General features: G+C 54.0%; 1 protein-coding gene across 4 annotated transcripts in view; it reads left to right on the forward strand.

The window, feature by feature from the left end:
• Positions 1–13,874, forward strand: part of ARHGEF10 (Rho guanine nucleotide exchange factor 10) — a 59,058-nt gene that overhangs the window by 29,065 nt on the left and 16,119 nt on the right. For 3 of the 4 annotated variants that reach the window (XM_043454121.1, XM_043454126.1, XM_043454123.1), the window contains 13 exons: positions 312–418; positions 2,828–2,905; positions 3,137–3,316; positions 3,584–3,700; positions 4,523–4,615; positions 5,319–5,489; positions 7,212–7,357; positions 7,575–7,753; positions 12,019–12,134; positions 12,494–12,621; positions 12,780–12,880; positions 13,034–13,155; positions 13,783–13,869. In XM_043454121.1, coding sequence (XP_043310056.1) covers positions 312–418; positions 2,828–2,905; positions 3,137–3,316; positions 3,584–3,700; positions 4,523–4,615; positions 5,319–5,489; positions 7,212–7,357; positions 7,575–7,753; positions 12,019–12,134; positions 12,494–12,621; positions 12,780–12,880; positions 13,034–13,155; positions 13,783–13,869 — 1,625 coding nt within the window. The remainder of the gene's footprint in view (positions 1–311; positions 419–2,827; positions 2,906–3,136; positions 3,317–3,583; positions 3,701–4,522; positions 4,616–5,318; positions 5,490–7,211; positions 7,358–7,574; positions 7,754–12,018; positions 12,135–12,493; positions 12,622–12,779; positions 12,881–13,033; positions 13,156–13,782; positions 13,870–13,874) is intronic. The other variant, XM_043454122.1, reaches the window with a different exon arrangement.

Raw genomic sequence — 13,874 nt, forward strand, 5'->3', positions numbered from 1 at the left:
TTGCTTCTGATTTTGGTATGTTATAGATTCAGAAACTGAAATATGTGTTTCTACGCTGCCGTCTAGACATTCAAATGACACCTCTGCCTTTTGAAGTTAGATTTCAAGTATCAAAAACTGCAAATATCGACAAACCCTGCTCCCCTTGTGGGAGGGGCTATTTTCTGGGTTTATTAAAGCTTCACTTGACTCATCTTTGGGTGAGAAAGAAGCCTGGGGCTGAGGTGTCTGCCCAGGGCGCCGGTCTGACGGCAGCTTTACTGCCCTGCAGTGTTATGAGCGCCCCATAACACACCCTGTCTTCCTTTAAGACCACAGATCCTGTCTTGAAGAGGAGCAGAACGTGTTCATCGACGTGGACTGCAAGCACCCCGAAGCCATCCTCACCCCCATGCCGGAAGGCTTGTCTCAGCAGCAGGTAGGGCGTGGGGCGGGGCTGGCACGGCAGGGCTACGCTGACCTCTCCGTCCGCCTGGCCTCGGGCCTTGCTGTCCTTAAACATGTTAGGTGTCGTCCCCCCCCCCCCCACCCCCCGTGTGATTGTGAGCACGCGCAGAAGATCTGCTTCTTTGTGAGAGTCACTTATGCTCGTTCACACTGACGGCCAAGAGACCAGATATGAGTGTGTGAAGCGTCTGTGCAATGTGAGGTTAGAATACAGATTTCCAGTAACTCATGAAGTCAGCCAAATGTAAACGAATTTCTTAATCTCTGAACATAGGTAGCAGAGGGGAAAAAATTAGGTGGTTTCCATTTGACTATGTTTGGGTGAAAGGAGAGGAGGGCATGAGGGGCCAAGGCATACCCCAGAGCGGGGGGCCTTCGGGGGAAGGGCTGCTGGTCCTGCGGGGATGTGATTTGAGCCTTCCCACGTGGGCAGCATGATGCAGTTCATGGACGCTGAGAGCGACGACCGACGACATAGGTAGATGACAAAGCTGGACAGACGTAGGTGGGCAGGTAGGTGCTGGTCGATATAGATGCACGAGTCGTACACACGACACGCACGCACGCGTGTGGCGTGCAGACCATGAAAACCCTCCGTGTCCGTTTTGAGTCCGACAGGAAAGATGGTGAGCTGCTCCGAGGAGACCGTCAGCGACCCATCAGGGTGGGGGCGGGGCCGGGGCGAGCGGGCTTGTGCTGAGGAGGGCGCGCGCAGAGCGGGGAGGGCGTGCGTGCGTGCGTGCGTGCGTGCGTGCGTGCGTGAGTGAGGAGGGCGTACGCGAGGAAGCCCTGCGTGAGGCAGGTGTAAGCGCCGGCCCGGGACAGCCCCGCGCCCTAGCCGTGCATGGATCTTGGGAAGCCTGAAGTCTGGGGACCGCCCCCAGGCGTGCTGTCCATATGCCAGGGTTGACTGAGGGGTGTCCTAACCTGCGGGGGCCCTGCTATTGGGGCAGATTTGGGGTTTTATCTTTACTTTCCAGTTGTTTTGATACCAATTCCAGGCCCTTTGACCTGATATATCAGAGTCTTCTCAGGACTTAAGCGGAGTATTTAATACCTGAGTTATCGCTCAGTCGTGTCCAACTCTTTGCGACCGCATGGACTGTAGCCTACCAGGCTTCTCCCATGGGATTTTCCAGGCAAGAGTACTGGAGTGGGTTGCCGTTTCCTTCGCCAGAGAATCTTCCCCACCCAGGGAACGAACCCGAGTCTCCCGCATTGTAGGCAGACACTTTACCGTCTGAGCCACCAGGGAAGTCCATACCTGAGTTAGATTCCCCCCAAATTCCCAGATATTCTGGCTCCAGACTTGAGACAGTGTCTGGGACTCTGAATCTGACCCTCTATAGTTTGGGAGGGGTCCAGAGTGAGGGGTCTGTGGGCTCATAGACACATCTGTATGTGCTTTGAAGCATCCACCCTTTAAACACGTCACTTTGTTCCTCAGATGTCCCTCAGGTTGATTTTTGCCGCCATCTCTGAAGGAGCAGCCCCTCTTGTGAGGAGAGGAGTGGCGCTGACACAGCCAGGGGCGGCTCCTGCCACCAGGTGGCGCCGCAGTTCCTGGGACGAGCCTCCCCCTGCGCAGCTGGGGGCGGGGAGGAGCAACCTTGCTGTGCTTTTTAGGCTCTACTTCCCATTTACTGGCAAAACCAACTTTCCAAACTGTGTGTCAGCTGGACAGAAGTGCCAAGTGTCGTCCCTGGTCTCCAGCAGGCACCTTGGGGCCAGAAGCTTATGCTTGCGTGCCCTTGGGTCGTGGGAACAAACCCCAAAGTGATGTCACTACTTCACGTGCAGGCGTCTCAGATCTGAGGGGGTGGGGGTTGCTCCTGAAACGACCTTGGTGATTCACTTGCTGTGCTTCTAGCTTTGGAGGCTTTGAATGGCCTGAGAACAAAACAGAACTATACCTCCACCTTCCAAGGGCTTTAAAAAAAACTTTGGAATAATGATTTTAGATAAGTGTTGCTAATACCATTTTTGGGGGGAAGATGGGAAAGTTTATTTTTTCTGAACTTAATATGTACACAAAGTATACATTAACCCCATGTAGCTCCATGCTGGGCATGCAGAACACAGTCAGATCATTCTTGTATGAGTGAACGAAGTTGTTATTAATGCCATAATTTTGCTGTGTTGTTCGAGTTGTGGTTTATAATTTGTTGTTTTTAAAAAACAACAGAATTGTAGTGATGGGGAAGTATGTTTTATGCCCATCATGGTAGATCATTAACATATTTTAAGGCCTTGGGAGATTTCACTTATGTACTGTTTTGAACACGGAGAAACTTTATCGATAAGCCTCAACAGAAGTGAAATCTATTTGCTGTGTTTTCCGAGGAAGTTTTTAACTGTTGTGTTTTCAAAATCCCAACAGGTCGTAAGAAGGTACATTCTGGGCTCAATTGTTGACAGCGAGAAGAACTACGTGGATGCTCTTAAGAGGATATTAGAGGTACTCAAATATCACGCTGTTTTGTCTTTTAGGAACCTATGAAATAGGTTTTGAAATTATGAAATACTCAAATTTGCAAAGTTCTTAAAAGATTGAGAATTGTGTCTATGCATTGACATCAAGAGTCATGCGGTTTATTTGGACACACATGTAATTATAAGGGTGAGCTTCTCTGTGTTCCTTGTTGAACCTGAGAAAAGCCTGGGCCGTGCTTGTTGGTCTCTGCCTCAGCAATATGAGAAGCCGCTGTGGGAGATGGAGCCCAAGGTGCTGAGCGAGAGGAAGCTGAGGACAGTCTTCTTCCGGGTCAAGGAGGTGCTGCAGTGCCACTGCCTGCTCCAGATCGCGCTGGCCGGCCGCGTGGCTGAGTGGGACTCGGTGGAGATGATCGGAGACGTCTTCGTGGCCTCGGTAATGGGGCTGGTGCTCACAGAAGGTCTGCAGGGTTCCCTTGGGCTCCAGGGCCCCCTCCCTTCTTTTTGGATGCCTCAGGGTTGGTCTCTTGTTGGCCCAAGCCCAGCTGACCCTGGCTGACCCTGGACGGACACTGCAGACCTCCCATGGAGGCCGGTCTGCGGTCAGGAGGCTCTGTGCACCATGCGTCTTTCATCCTAAGCTTGGCAAAGAGGCAGTGAACCCTACATTATTTTCATTTCTCGATTTTCTCTTGTATTACAGTTTTCTAAATCCATGGTGCTGGATGCTTATAGTGAATATGTGAATAATTTCAGCACAGCTGTGGCAATCCTTAAGAAAACGTGTGCTACAAAACCTGCTTTCCTTGAATTTTTAAAGGTAAACACTAAAATTTTTTGGTGTTTTTTTAACATCCTTTTGGCCACCTGATGCGAAGAGCTGACTCATTTGAAAAGACCCTGATGCTGGGAAAGATTGAGGGCAGGAGGAGAAGGGGACGACAGAGGGTGAGATGGTTGGATGGCATCACTGACTCAATGGACATGGGTTTGGGTGGATTCCAGGAGTTGGTGATGGATAGGGAGGCCTGGCGTGCTGCGGTTCATGGGGTCGCAAAGAGTCGGACATGACTGAACTGAACTGAACTGAACAGATAACAGGTTCGATGCCAAGTACTTTGTAGTGAAATTTTACCAAATTTTCTAAGTGTATATTTATTATAATGATTTTAGCACCAATGGGACCCTCAGTATTGGATCAGTACCAGAAATAAAGATGAATTTTTCGTGGTAAAATAGCTTCTTGAAAACCACCTTTGTTTGCACATCCTTAGAAGGATGTAGCCAGATGGGTCAAGGCAGAAAGTGGAGACCAGACCCCAGACCCGGGGGCCAGCTGCCTGCTGCTGGTCAGCTCAGGGTCAGGCTCTGGGGTCTGGTCGGAGGGCTCCTTGGCCTCCAGGGCGGGTAGGGAGCAGACCCTTGGAGGATGAGCCCCATGGTGCTGGGTGGGGCTCTGGGGTCTGCCCCTCCTCTGACCCCGGGGTGTACCCCACCCTACCAGGAGTGGCTGCCGGAAGCCGTGGAGGTCCCTGATGGGCGCTGCGGGTGGTGTGCGCTCCTGCCAGGGCTGCGTCCAGGCGGGCGGGTTGGCAGGTGGGCAGCGTGATCTGAGCCGGGGTGACGGGCCTTGTCCCCACAGCAGTGTCAGGAGTCCAGCCCTGACCGTGTCACACTGCACAGCCTGATGACGAAGCCCATCCAGAGGTTCCCGCAGTTCATCCTGCTGCTCCAGGTGAGGCTCCCACCGCGCCTCTCGGTCCTCATGTGGATGGCCGGCTTTCAGCCCTGCTCCCACCCTCCCTGGTCACTTACATCAGGATGGGCCTGGCGGTGGTGGGATGGGGGAGGGAGGGCAGACTGTGAGGTCACCAAGGTGACAGCGCCCGGCTCGTAGATGGCCCTCTCGGAACCTGACTCAGAGTCTGGAGTTGGGCGCCTGGATGCAGGAGGTGACCACGCTGTGCCCCTGTGGGGCTTTCCCTGCACCCCCCAGGCAGACAGCACTCAAAGCCCAGCACTAGGACACACAACTGGGAAGGAGATCCTGAGCGTCTGTGGGTCCCCTCTCCCCGCTCTCGCAGCCTGACCGTTACCAGAGCAGAAGTTTCTGAGGTCCCGGCGAGCCAGCCACAGGGTCCTTCCCTGGAAACTCAATCTTGTTTTCCTTCCCACCCCTGTTTAATAAGTCAGTTTTGTATTTGCAAAAGGAGCTTCGAATGTTCAGCCAAAGCATGATTCACTGAGTTGGTTGTCCTTTCCCAGGGCTTATTTTATTCCCCAGAAGCAGCGATGCGATGCCAGAACCCTCCTCCCCTCCTCCCCACCGCCCCCGCCCCTGCTGGAACCACGTGATGGGGGGGCCGGTGTGCCTGGTGACCGTCTGCCCCCTACCCGGCCTCACGTGTCTGCCTCCCCCTGCCTTGTGTCTCCTAAAGGACATGCTGAAGAACACGCCCCGGGGACACCCCGACCGTCTCCCCCTCCAGATGGCGCTGACGGAGCTCGAGACGCTAGCGGAGAAGCTGAACGAGAGGAAGAGAGATGCTGATCAGCGCTGTGAAATCAAACAGATAGCAAAAGCCATCAACGAGCGGTACCTGAACAAGGTGGACGCTTTCCCGCTCTGTAGGCTGTTTCCGCTTGTGCTAACGAGCTGTTGCTCTCTGAGCCACTTATTACTAATCCCCCAGGACCTTGGCGGTGAGTCCCTGGGCCCAGAGCTGCTGACCAAGGTCCATGGAGAGCCTCTGGGTTGCAGATCCTGGAAAGTGCACACAAAGCCCGCCTGGTTGAGCACTTTTCCTGGAAAGCGGCTCCTAGGCTGACCAGGTCCTCAGATGGATCCAGGGCCCCGAGAGTGTTAAGAGTCACTCTTCTAGTTGAATTTTACTTTCAAAATGCAGCGTTTCCTCTTAGTCTTGCTGGAAGCATGGACGTTCACAGAAGCATAGGCAGTCACACACGGTCTTACCCGCCCCGTCCGTGTGGGACCAAGCTACATATGTCATGAAGACGGGATGCAGAACGCAGTGTAAAGGTGGCTCCTCTGCAGAGCGGTGTCTCAGCTTCAGGTTTACAAAGCTGTGTTCCTGCCACGATAATCCAGTTTCATGTAGGCTGAGCCATTTTTATTTGAAGCTCTCGTTCACAGGAAGCAGTTACTGGGTATGAGCCATGTTGAAGAATTATGTATAATAGTCTCTGTTCCTAAAGTCACGTTTGTTTCTGTCAGCAGGGGTCCTTTCCTACCGGATACTGGCACCTAATAATTTAACTGCAAGCACTTTATGGTCACACGTTTTAAGCTCAGATTTTCCCTGACTCTCCAAAGGGTTTGTATAGGAATTTTTATAAGCAGAAAGTAGTGTTCACAGATGTTCTCAGCAGGGCTTGTGTTGTTTAAAGTCCCGCTTCCCCATGGTACCGCACGTGTGGGGACCCAGGGCAGCCGGCGTGCTCTGAGGGCCGTATCACTGATGGGCGAGTCAGGGACTTTCAGCCTCGTCCCGGTGAGGTCAGCCAGCCAGGGTGGGTGTCTGGTTTCCTACCAGGCTGAACCGCTAAAATAAGTCTGCCTCCTGCATGAGTTAAGTCATTTTACCAATGAATATGAAGCACCTTTCCTTTGCTAACCAAGAGTGTCTTGATTGGCTCAGACAAGTAAAACATGGCCAGCCACGAGCAGTCGGGGTGTTAGGTCACTACAATATCCTTCGGGAGAAGTAAAAGCACAGAATAAAGACTCCCACAGACTTTCCAGGTCAAGACGGTGTCCTGAGTAAAGGAAAGGTGGGGATGACCGTCCCTGAAGACTGGAGTGTGAATTCTGAGGAGTCATTGAGAGAGAAGGGTTGCATTGAGTGACACGGGAAAACAGCTGGGCCCTCCGTGGCTGAGTCAGCATATCTTAGCTGGAGAGACTGTGCTCCAGGAAGGAAGTTAGGTTCCTGCCATTGTTTAGACTCATTTAAAAAAAATGCAAGGCTTCTCTGGTGGTCCAGTAGTTGAGATTCTGCCTTCCAGTGTGGGTGGTGTGGGTTCAATCCCTGGTCAGGGAGAGAAAATCCCACATGCTGCAGGGTGCAGCCAAACATTAAATAAGTTAAAATAAAAAAGAGAATAGCATGGTTTTAAGGCAAAACAAAAATGTTTTTTAAAAAAGCCACTTTCTGAGCTCTCTGCTGTACATGCACGAAGTGTGGTTGGGAACACAGGGTTTCTCTGTAAAGAAAAGAGAATCTATAAAACTTGGACGCTATCTGCTCGTGTCTCTCATGAGGCTTCTTTCTCATCTTTTTTCTTTTCCTTGATGGACTTTGAACGCCTAGCTTCTAAGCAGCGGCAATCGCTACCTCATCCGTTCTGACGACGTGATAGAGACTGTCTACAATGACCGGGGTGAGATCATGAAAACCAAGGAGCGCCGGCTCTTCATGCTCAACGATGTGCTCATGTGCGCCACGGTCAGCGCCCGGTGAGTGGGCGCTGGTGTCGGCCCGCAGGAGCTCTCTGGTCGCGGGTGGAGCAGGTGGTGGCGTGTCCCCTTCCTGCGGACACTGTGTACAGAGCTCAGCTGGTGAGCATGTCGAGGGGCGGGCAGGGTGGAGGGGGGTCTCTGCAGCGTCTCCTGGGAAGAGAAGCCCGGAGACAGGTCCCCGTGGTTGCTGAAACCAGGGCTCCACCTCTCGCAGCGCCTCCCACGACGGCGGCGCGGTGATGTCCGGCCAGAGGTACCTGCTGAAGTGGAGCGTCCCGCTCGGGCAGGCGGAGGTGGTCGAGTACGGCAGCGGCGAGGGCGCGGTGGAGGGCGGCCGCTGTCCCGCGGGCCCTGCGCCCGAGAGCCTGCTGGCGGCGGCCGGTGCCAAGCCCCGTGAGTGACGCTTCCGGGGCTGAGGCGGGAGGCGTGGGTGGCGCGGTCCTTACAGGGGACACGTGGGGAGCGTGGACACACGCCAGCGGGCGGATCATTTCTGAGCGGTCCTCTTTCGGGGTCGGGAGGGGGTCTGCCCTTGGGATGCAATCAGTCTTTCTGATCCCCACCCTGAACTGCAGAAGGCATATGGTGTGGCTGCAGAGAGAGCCCCAGCGGGCGTGGACTGGGCTGTGGGCTCGGCTCTCCGCCGTGTCTTTCCGTCTCCGTGGGGGCACGCCTGCCTGTGCCCCTCACAGAGGACTTGGGGAAGGGCCCAGCAGTGGGTGGCGCTCAGCAGTCCTGCACACAGAGACTGCTAGGAAAGGGACTGCGGACCCTAGGATTTGAACTTGGTATCACAGGCATAGTCACTACTTTCATCTTCTGCTTTTTTTTTTTTTAGTCCAAGTTAAAACCCGGCTAAATTGTACTCACTCATTGGCCTCAGCCCCTGAATTGCGGAGTACTTAAAGTACAGTGAAGGGGAACTTCCCATAAATTGTTTTATATATAAAATGAGCCTTATATTTAATGTTATAATGTTATATATAAGTGTATTTGGTAAGCTTTTAGATTGTTTTGCTTCTGACATGTTCAGAAGGAGGCAGCATTTGAAAGGTGTAGCTTTTCCGAGTGAGCATGCACGTTCACTTGGGTCTAGGGGGACAGGAAACAGTGACTGCTGGGTCCCCGCTGACGTGGGGTCTGCTCACTGTTTGCTCTTCTTCTTGGCCTGATGCTAACAGTCATGCATCTGGTGACCTCCTTGAGGAGCCAGCTCCGTGAGCATGTGCTCTTAGACTCCTGAATTGCTGATGAAAACTAATGCTGCTGTTTAAACAGTGTGCGTACCATCTCAAGTAATAACCAAAATACCAGACTTTATCACAAGTTTTCCTAAGGAGGGACCAGCTGAGGAGTAGGGAGAGGGAGAAATAGTCTCCAAATTGACTCGATTACTAATGTTTTTACTTAATAAGAGCAACATGAAGATCTGAACGTTCTTAAAAATTTAGTTAAATGTCTTGGAAGGATAACAGATCCTATTATGTTTTGGTTTTGTGAATAAAAATGATGTTTCTGTGCCTATTACCATGGAAGCAAGCCCAAGATGTGTTTGTGATCACGATCACCTCATTGTGTTCAGATCTCCAGGGATGCCTTCGATCCATGAAATAGATGCTATTTTCATGGGAACACTGCGTTCTCTTGTTTATCTTCTAGTTTATGGTTCATGTTGAGCCAGCTTAGAATAGGAGTCAAGTCAGCAGGGTTAAAAAGCAAAACGCAGGATGACTTGATTTTTAAAGTATTACACACAAGAAAAAACCCAGACCAAGTCCACTGCTGCACTTGAGCCCTCGGTGATCCCAGGAACTTCCCACCTGCCCCTGCAAGTTGGGCACACAGACCTCACTGTCCGTCAGAAGACGGTGTGTCACTTTGCAGAGAACACCTTTTCTTTCATTCTGAATTTAGGGTTGTCCAGCTGCTCAGCTCTGGCCTTACAACTGGCAGTACTGCCAAGTCTTTAAATAGGACCAAGACCACTGAGTGGCCCCCAGATAGACCCCGGAACCCGAGAAGTTGCCATGGAGATGGGCCCCTTGACCCATCCCTATCCAATGGGCCTCTTTCTCTATCGGTTTCAATTACACACACGGTCGCACGCTGGAGAAGAAAGCCTAAGGTCAGAGAAGGAAAACACGATCATTGCTGATAAGGTAGTAAAATATCTCCTCTTGGGACAGAGGAGAGCAAAGTGACCCTGACTGTTGATGCTGAGGGAATGCTGGCCTCTCAGGGAGAAAGAGTTAACCTGTGTGTCCTCAGCGGGTCCCTGTCATGCATGGTGGTGACGGCGGGCCTCTGACTGCAGGTTTCCAGGCGGGGAGACTCCAGTTTGGGGGGCGGGCATGGTCTCGGCCCAGGTGTCCCAGGGACGGGCGCTTTGCAGAGCTGCCTCCCATTTAATAGTCTTGGTTCTGTGTCAGATGTGCTACTTTTTTAAGCGTTTATTAATTTTTAAAATTATGGTACTCTCACACAGCACAGTTCACCCATTTTAAGTGCACGGTGAACAGATGGTGGGGGGCCAGGGTGTGCCGGGTGCTGAGACTGGAGTCGGGGGCTGTGCTGACCTGGGGTCCTCTGCACACAGACGCGGTCAGCACTGTGGGCCTGGATATTCACCTGGTTTAGTGTGGGAACCTCTGTGGTTTCCCCAACTGTGGAGTGGGTCTAATTTTTAGCTCTGAGCTGTGAAAGGTGAGTGGGGGAGTAAATGGTCTTTAAAAGGCTTTCTCGGTTAGAACTAAAGTCTGCTAATTCCGTAAGTGTGGGCAGACAGAACTCAGGTCAGGGCCCTCTGGGACTTTTCCCAGCTCCGGGACAGAGCGTGATGCTGTCCAGCGCTTACAGAGACGCTGAAAATGGTCCAGGTATTCGTCCCACGGCAGCAGTGATGAGGGGTTCATCCAGGTTCACCCTGAAGAGAGGGCTGGTCCTGTGGGACAGATGGTGAGCTGCCCACATGCACAGATTCTGCCCTTTGACCCCAGCACCAGGCTGAGCGCTGGGGTTCCTCTGGTGGGTCTGGGCAGCTGGGAGCCTCCCGTCCGTGAGCCGCTCGCTGGCTGGCTGCCTCGGTCGTGCCGGAGTTTTCACAGAACAGCTGCAGCGCCCTCGCCGCTGTCTCTCCTGACGCTCCCACGCTTCTCATCCCAAGTTATTTTGAGAAGCTGAGTTAGAAACCCTGCTCCCTGATGTTCACGTGACTGTTTTGCTGTTTGAATGACTCTTCTGAAGTTCAGCACTGCAGGCTGTGCTGCGGTTGAGTGGTGGGGACAACGTGGGCCTCCCTGCCCGGCAACCACAGCTGTGGGCGGAGGGCCCTGCAGGGCCGGGCTGGGCGGCGCCTCCGCCCCACGCCCTGCCTGTCCTTGGCGGGGTGCCACGTGAGGCCTTGAGCTTTCCCCCAGGTGTGGAGCCTTGCAAGCTGGAGGCCCTCGGTTAGCTTAAGTTCAGGAACTTATTTTGCAAAATTCTGTGCCCACTGCATCTTAGTTTAACTCTGCTCCATGCTATCTCAGGAGGCGGGTTTATGAGGAAATAAATTTCCCTTATGGCAAAAATAAGGTGACACTGGATTCTTCATTTAGGATTCTCATAATCTCAGTTCAGTTTCCACAAGTGGCCCCTAGACCACCCTCAGTTTGCAAGAATTTGTGCCAGGTGGGCACCGTGGCAGGCGTTGAGGGGCTGTGTCCACAGCGCGGATGCCTGGGGGGCCTTTGGGGCAGAGGGTGAGCTGTCAGACCCTCAGAGACGTGTACACAAGATGGGGAAGGCATCGCCACCAGGCAGCCGGCCTGTCCCAAGGACAGGTTCCTGAAACCCTCAGCAGGCGGGAGCAGTCATGTGCAAATTCTGATGCATGTCATTGTGGGAAAATCACTCCCACTGATTTCTCCGTAGTTACTTAATGCTCACGATTGGCAGCTCACAGGCATGGCTGGGCCTCTGTTCCAAGGGGAGATGCATGCTCGGGGCTGGGCGCGGCCGCGGCTCTGGGCAGAGGGGCTGTGTGGCGGCACCGGCAGCCACTTGCAGCACCTCCCTGTCTGGGAACAGGCACAGACCAGGGAGACCTGTGGTGGATCAGGGTGACGTGCCCATCAGGAGCCGGGGACGCCCTCGCTGTCTCTGCTGGTGTCTGTCTGTGGCCTCTTTGTTGCCTGGTTCCCCCCCGCCTGGAGATCCCTGGTCCTGGATGCCCCCAGCACCCGCTATGTGGTGGGTGCCTGGGGTGAGGAGGGGCCCTCAGGCACAGAGCTGCAGCTGGCCACATCTGCCGGGCCGTGGTCCACGCCCCTGGGGGTCTCTGGACACAGTCACTGTGTCCTTGGCCGCATGGACTCCACTTGGCTTTCCAACCCTGAGATTTCAAGCCTGTCGCAGAATTTACAAAATTCTGGGTGAGCTAGACTCCGTTCTCGAGTCTCCTTCCTCAAGCCCTGGCGGGAGCACACTGAGATTTGTGTGCTTTAATTTTTTAGTATTCTTTGGCTGCACCGAGTCTTAGCTGTCACACTTGGGATCTTCCATTGCAGCATGCGGGATCTAGCTCCCTGACCAGGCATGGAACCAGGGCCCCCTGCCTTCAGAGCCACTGGAGCACCAGGGCAGTCCTCAGCGTGCGCCTTTTGTCACCTGTGTTGCAGACCGAGGCTACATGGGGCCGGGGCAGCTGTATCAAGACCTGCAAAACTTGCTGCATGACCTCAGCGTCATCGGTCATATCACTCAGCTGGTTGGAAACCTCAAAGGAAACTATCAGGTGACAGCCGAATCTTGGGTTTAAATCCTCTTTTAGTTTCTAAACCACCGTCAGTATGTCTCCCACCACCCAGAAGGGAGGACTGGAGTTTCTTCAAGCCTTGATCTGACTGTGTCTCCTATTTCGGAGAAGCTGAAGCCTTCCAGTGTCACTGTCTTCGCCTTTAGGCTGACTCGAGCCTCAGTTCCCTTAGAAACGTCCTGGCGCCGTGTGGCCCTCCTCCCGCAGGAGCCTTTTTCCTGACGTGATCAGTGTCTCTGGTGTCCCTGGATCTTTGATGTCATGGCATCTCTCTCTTCCTCTCCCTCGGTCCGGTGCTGGCCTACTCACACCTCTCCATGTGCTTGTGTGTCTCCTAGAACCTGAACCCGTCGGTGGCCCAGGACTGGATGTCCGGCTTGCAGAGGCTGATTCTGAAGAAGGAAGAAGAGATCCGGGCTGCTGACTGCTGCCGGGTGCAGTTGCAGCTCCCGGGGAAGCAGGACAAGTCAGTGGGCCTCAGCGGGGGGGTAGCGAGCTTGGTCCTCTGTCCCAACCTGCCCGTCCTCGCGGTTCGGGGACCGAATCCTACAGGCAGGCCCCGGGACTGGATTTCACGCGTTGGAGCCCACCTGTGGAGTGAACGGCCTTCCCTTCTCCCTGCAGGTCCGGCCGGCCGACTTTCTTCACCGCCGTGTTCAACACCTTCACTCCCGCCATCAAGGAGTCCTGGATCAACAGCCTGCAGATGGCCAAGCTCGCCCTGGGTAAGCGGGGTTGAGGTCAGCTGATGAAAGCAGGGGCGGCATATGTTCCTCTGCTAGGATGGGTGCACGCCCGGGGGGGTCAGACTGCAGCTGGGAAGGAAGCTTGAGGAGGGGTTCGTCCTCACCTATTTTGGCTCTCCCCGGCGGCTGCAGAGGAGGAGAACCACCTGGGCTGGTTTTGCGTGGAGGACGACGGGAACCAGATCAGGAAGGAGAGACACCCGCTGCTCCTGGGACACATGCCCGTGACAGTGGCCAAGCAGCAGGAGTTCAAGGTGGGCCAGGCAGCCTAGGCGTGGCCTCCGGGCTGGCGCGCATAGAGATCCTGCAGGACCAGGGTGCTTCAGGCCAGATCCTGCTGGTCTCGGCCTCTGCCCCGCCCTCCTCACAGGCCCCTCGCCCGGCGGCTGGGCTCCCTTGTGGGTCGTAGCTGGGGGCCCTCTGCCAGCCTGGGGAGTGGGCCCACCCCGTCTCCAGGTGGCCTCACACTTGCGTGCCTGTGCTGTGCGCTCAGGCACTGTGACCAGTGACTGCTGTGACCACTGAGACACGTGGTGTATCTCTCTTTAAGAGACATGTTACTGTTTCCCATGTGGTCTCTGGCCGACACTCAGACCTGGAGCTCCCTCGGTTTATGGGGACCCCTCCAGTGGCAGAACCCGCTCCCTAGGAGAGGCAAGGGCCTGTTGATGTGGCCTCCCCCATGGGGATGCAGCCCCCGGGCACACAGGTGTTTGCATCTAAAAACCAAATTTCTGCAACTCGTACATCCATCTTTTCCTCTCTTAGTCTTTGTCATTTCCGTGGCTTCCTTCAGACACTGTTATCTGTTAAAAGACTTGCCTTCCAGCCTCCTCTGAGTCCCATTTTAAATTTGGGTCTTTGATTTTATTCCCCTTTAGATTGAATGTGCTGTTTATAATCCTGAGCCATACCTGAATAATGAGAATCAGTCAGACTCGTTTTCCGTGGCTCATGGTTTCCTGTGGGTAAG

Source organism: Cervus canadensis, chromosome 31 (genome assembly GCF_019320065.1).
Source record: "Cervus canadensis isolate Bull #8, Minnesota chromosome 31, ASM1932006v1, whole genome shotgun sequence".
NCBI lineage: Eukaryota > Metazoa > Chordata > Mammalia > Artiodactyla > Cervidae > Cervus > Cervus canadensis.